This window comes from Haliotis cracherodii, unplaced genomic scaffold, assembly GCF_022045235.1.
Source record: "Haliotis cracherodii isolate W230 unplaced genomic scaffold, xgHalCrac1.p SCAF_18, whole genome shotgun sequence".
Classification (NCBI taxonomy): domain Eukaryota; kingdom Metazoa; phylum Mollusca; class Gastropoda; order Lepetellida; family Haliotidae; genus Haliotis; species Haliotis cracherodii.
Window position 1 is genome coordinate 26859354 of NW_027266273.1, and position 5291 is coordinate 26864644.

At 51.2% G+C, this 5291-nt stretch overlaps 1 protein-coding gene and 2 pseudogenes across 1 annotated transcript; all 3 read left to right on the forward strand.

The window, feature by feature from the left end:
* The first annotated feature begins 648 nt into the window (after positions 1–648).
* On the forward strand, positions 649–1757 carry LOC139465479 (uncharacterized; annotated as a pseudogene).
* Positions 1758–2075: 318 nt separating this feature from the next.
* Positions 2076–3479, forward strand: LOC139465587 (uncharacterized). The gene has a single exon (XM_071247296.1). It carries the CDS (start codon positions 2076–2078, stop codon positions 3477–3479), a length of 1404 nt encoding a protein of 467 aa, XP_071103397.1.
* On the forward strand, positions 3367–4995 carry LOC139465480 (uncharacterized; annotated as a pseudogene).
* The last annotated feature ends 296 nt before the right edge of the window (positions 4996–5291 follow it).

Genomic DNA, 5291 nt, shown 5'->3' on the forward strand with positions numbered 1-5291 from the left:
ACGTTGTTAAACCCACTGCCCCACGTGTGGCTGATTCTGAACAATAGTCACAATATTTACATTTAGTACTAACTACTAAATGACTTTATCGCGCGTATCCAAACCATGGGCTAATTACGTCTGTAACCCAATCACCCCTCGTAACTCAATCACCCCGGGCCACCACTCGGCACCGTGCCCGGGGAATAATCCCGCGCAAGCATCATCCCGCCCTTTGTTAGTCCGCCATTCGCGAGCAGCCCTTCCCCAAGTACACACGTGTGTCACTGTATCTAATCGCTTTCCCATTTTACGTTTCCTTTGTACCCAGTCGCGAACGTTTCGCCGATTACGCTTTGAATACCATCTATTCCAACACTCGCCGTATCGCATTTACACAATCGCGACCGTTTCGCCGATTACGCTTTGAATACCATCTATTTCAGCACTCGCCGTATCGCAAGCCCTTCCCCAAGTACACACGTGTGTCACTGTATCTAATCGCTTTCCCATTTTACGTTTCCTTTGTACCCAGTCGCGAACGTTTCGCCGATTACGCTTTGAATACCATCTATTCCAACACTCGCCGTATCGCATTTACACAATCGCGACCGTTTCGCCGATTACGCTTTGAATACCATCTATTTCAGCACTCGTCGTATCGCATTTATTCCGCTCTACTCCCGAACTTCACCCTCGGGACAATTTACGCTTGTGGAATACCAACTCACCACCCCGACTTTTCGTGATGCCTCCCAAGAGAAGAGCAACCGTCAACCACAAGCTTGTGAGGGGAGCCAAGCAGGCCAGGACAACCAGAAGACAAACCCCGGGAGTACACATCGTACAGGAGACAACAGCTGATGGTGAGTCTGCCAATTACGGAAATATCGAAGGTGGCAACAGAATTAACGTACAATCGGCGCAGCTTGTAAATGCCGCGCAGGTTGCCAACTCGGCTACCCAGGTAAACGAGCAACCGGGAAAAATACTCCAGTTGCTGGAACATTCAGCGCCCGGCCCGGTTAGCGCAAACCAACAGGTAAGGCTTGGTTTTAGTTCTCCCGCCATTTCGCCCAACATAGGGAGAATCCCCGATGCGCACAACGAGGCCGACGGTGACGCGGCCCCAGCCAATCACATCGCCGGATACGGGGATTCCCTTTCCTTCCGTGCGGACGGAATAGACGCGCACGTCAAACAACAGGTGAGGGAAAAAATCTGGCGTGGTGAGTATGTCGACCTCGGCACAATACTACCAAACACCGAGGGAAGTCACGAGGACGGTACGATTACCATGGCGTATGACTCCTCAGGTAAGGTAATTTTTAAACCAATAAAACAGCAACCAAAGCGCCTGTCCCTGGCAAGCTGGACTTCAGCTTTCCACATTTTCATGTGTACTTACGTTAGTAGGCACTCCGAGGTCCGCACAACCCAGGGGTTGCTGTCCTACATGGAAACCATAAGAACGGCGGCACTTCGATTCGGGGGGGATGCCTGGTCAACCTACGACCAACAATTCCGACACAGAATGTCAAGGGACCCCTCACGACGCTGGGACAACATCGACGGGGAGTTGTGGCTGAAGTACATGGTAACACAGCCGGTACTACAACCAGAATCAGGCGGACGGGGCGCAATGACACGCGTACAGGGGGACATCGCCAGTCAGGTATGCTGGGATTTCAATAAATTTGGCTGTAGCAGGGTCAACTGTAAGTACACTCACAAATGCGGTAAGTGTGGCAAACATTCCCATAGCTCTAGGACCTGCTTTCGAGGGAATGGGGTTCAACCGACCCCATACAAGCCCAATCAGCCCTTTCCTAACAGAAAACCAGCCGGCAAGGCCGGTAAATTCAGTGGCCCCTTCCCCCGTGGATCTCAATGAAATGGCACCCTGGTTACGCCAATATGCTAGGGTCAATTACAGAGATGCAAATTATTTATGGGTAGGTTTTAGCTTTGGCTTTAAGCTCGAGTTCCAGGGAAGCCGCACGGGTCGCCTGGCACGAAACTTGCGATCAGCCACACACCAAGATACGGCAGGCTACGTGAAACAAAAACTACAAAAGGAAGTCGACCTTGGCAGGATGGCGGGCCCCTTCAAGGACACCCCCCTAGACAACCTCCAAGTATCCCCAATAGGCCTGGTGCCCAAGAAGCAGCCAGGATATGGTCAGCACCTGGGTAAGCATGCGGAGGAATTCCGTCTAATTCACCATCTATCCTATCCCAGGGGTAAATCTATAAATGACTTCATAGACACAGAGGCCTGCTCCGTTGTGTACGCCAGATTTGATGAAGCTACCCAGATGGTGCAACAACTGGGAAAGGGAACATTACTAGCAAAATTCGACATTCAGTCGGCCTTTAGAATTATACCAGTCCACCCATCCGATTTCGAGCTGCTAGGCATCAGATTCGAAGGTGAGTTCTATTTCGATAAATGCTTACCATTTGGCTGCTCCATATCTTGCGCCATATTTGAAACGTTTAGTACCTTCTTGCAATGGTGCATGCAATCGCATCTTCCAACGTGTCCGGTCATGCATTACCTGGATGACTTCCTAACGGGGGCCACAGCAGGCACCAGCCACTGCTCAGATAACCTCAACGGATGCGTGAATACACTTGAACAGCTTGGGGTTCCTATTGCGCACGACAAGACGGTGGGCCCCACAACCAAACTGACATTCCTAGGGCTGGAAATCGACACCATTGCAATGCAGACCAGAATCCCAGAGCCCAAGATCAAGGAGGCAACAAGGGAAATCCAATACATCCTGTCAACAGGTAACATCAAGGTCACAAAAAGGGCTCTCCAGTCCCTCATAGGCAAGCTTAACTTTATGTGCAGGGCTATACCAATGGCAAGGGCATTCAGCCGCAGGCTAATCGATCTGCTTAACAAAGGTAAGCAACCATTTCACCACATTAGGATTACCAGCTGGGTCAAGGAAGACCTACAAATGTGGTTAACATTTCTTACGAGTTATAACGGCATTTCAGTGTTTCAGGACCAACTATGGGTGGACAGCGATTTCCTCCAGCTGTTTTCAGACGCAGCGGGTGGCGCCGGCTTTGGGGCCTACATGCAGGGCAAATGGTTTAACGGCGCATGGCCACCTCAGTGGGTGACGGATGGAACTACACGGGACTTGACGCTCCTGGAGCTGTTCCCCATCACACTGGCCATCCAAATCTGGGGCAAGCAACTCGCAAACAAAAAGGTCCTCTTTTACTGCGACAACCAAGCCGTCGTAACAATAATCAACAAGCAGTCAACCAAGGCCCCCAGAGTGATGAGCCTACTCCGTCGCCTAATCCTGCAGTGTCTCCGATATAATATTATGTTTAAGGCAAAGTATGTATGTCCCACTGCTAACACTATTGCCGATGCTCTCTCGAGGTTTCAGCTCAAACGCTTCCGAGAGGCAGCACCAGCCGCGGACCAGAACCCCACACCTATCCCGTGCAACATATGGCTGATCTGAGGCAGGAAGCCGGCAGACTCCTACAACAATCTCTGTCTACTAATACATGGGCCACTTACCAAACAGGCATCAATGCCTTGCACCAGTTCCGGTCCGCACACCAGCTACAAGAGGTGTGGCCAGTCCCGCTGGATCAGGTCGTAAACTTTATTGCTTATCTGTCAGTCACTCACCACTCCCCTAACACAGTCAAGACTTACATTGCAGCGCTGTCTTCACACCACAAATTCCACGGGCTCACCGACTGTACAAACCATTTCCTGGTAGGCAAGATTGTAACCGGCTTACACAAATCAGCGGGCCGACCAGACACCAGAAAACCGATCACTGCAGATCTGCTGCAGGTAGTAACCAACAATCTGCCTCACGTATGCTCATCAGCATATGAAGCCAGGCTGTTCAAGGCAGTCTACTGCACAGCATTCTTTGGTTTCTTTAGGGTTAGCGAACTCGTCCAAACTGGACCCTCAAAAACAGGTTGCGCCATCCAGAATTTAAGCTTCTCGGGCAACCCCCAGCAGCTTTCAATCCATTTACCACACTCAAAGTCTGATCAGTACAGGATGGGGACAACAGTTACAATGTCACCTATACCAGGTAATCCGCTATGTCCGGTAGTCGCCATCAAGCACTACCTGGAGGCGCGCCCCTCCGGCCCACAACATGCATTCGTCCACTCTGACCATTCCCCCGTTACAAGGTACCAATTCCAGGCACTCCTAAAAAAGGCCTTAGCACACAGCAACATAAACACGGCCTGCTATTCTTCGCACTCCTTCCGCATTGGGGCAGCCACATCAGCAGCCATGAACGGGGTGCCTGAACACCTCATACAACAATACGGCAGGTGGAAATCAGATAGCTACAATGCTTACATACGCTTACCAACAAATTCAATGTTGCACAATTAAATCAAATAGTCTTTCATGGTACTTACTACACTTCTTATTGTTTACAGTTTGGATGGTGGGATCCAGCTACATGGCCAGGGCACGGCAGTACTTGCTCCTGAAGGGCACCAGCCCGAACCAACCGAGGATGCTATGGCTGGCACGAGGGGGGATGAGGTGGAAGGAGCTGGACACCATTCTGGATGCACAGGTCAAGGCGACACGGCGCAGCCCCAGAGCCCTCATCATTCACCTGGGCTCCAACGACCTGTGCTCGGTCAAAGGCAGCCAACTCTACCTTGACATGGTGGCATCAATCCTTCGGATACAACTCCAGCTTCCTGACACCAAGATCATCGTATCCTCAATGCTGCCCAGGCGCTACTGGCACGATGCCAGGGATCCACGAAAGATCGAGGGGATGCGGAAGAATATCAACCGCCGACTGACCAACCGAGTCAAAGAGCTCGGCGGTACAACAGTGCCACATCCCCAGATCCTGGCATCTGACAAGACATGGTACGCCTGGGAGGGCGTCCACCTCAGTGACAAAGGACTGTGTGTGTTTACGGACAATTTATTGCATGCCCTGGCGCTCGTTTTGCGCCAGTAAGGATATTATCTCCACAGGTTAGTGTTTCCTCTCAGTACATAAGCAAGCCGGGCAACAATGCTATCTCCGCGTATCGCGTGGCCGTAGGTGTGGGGTAGCACTCTGGTGCTTTGTGGCGGGGTTCTTGTGGGCTACACTGCTAGTAACAAATTAACTTGCTTCCAAATTAATACTCGTGCTTAAGGCTACCTGCTTTTCAGCGGGAACCTTTCCGGGGTTACCTGCTTCTCAGTGGGAACCTTGTCTTTCCCGACTTTTCAGCCGGGGAATCGTAGAATAACATACGTTGGGGCAAACGGTTGCCACGTA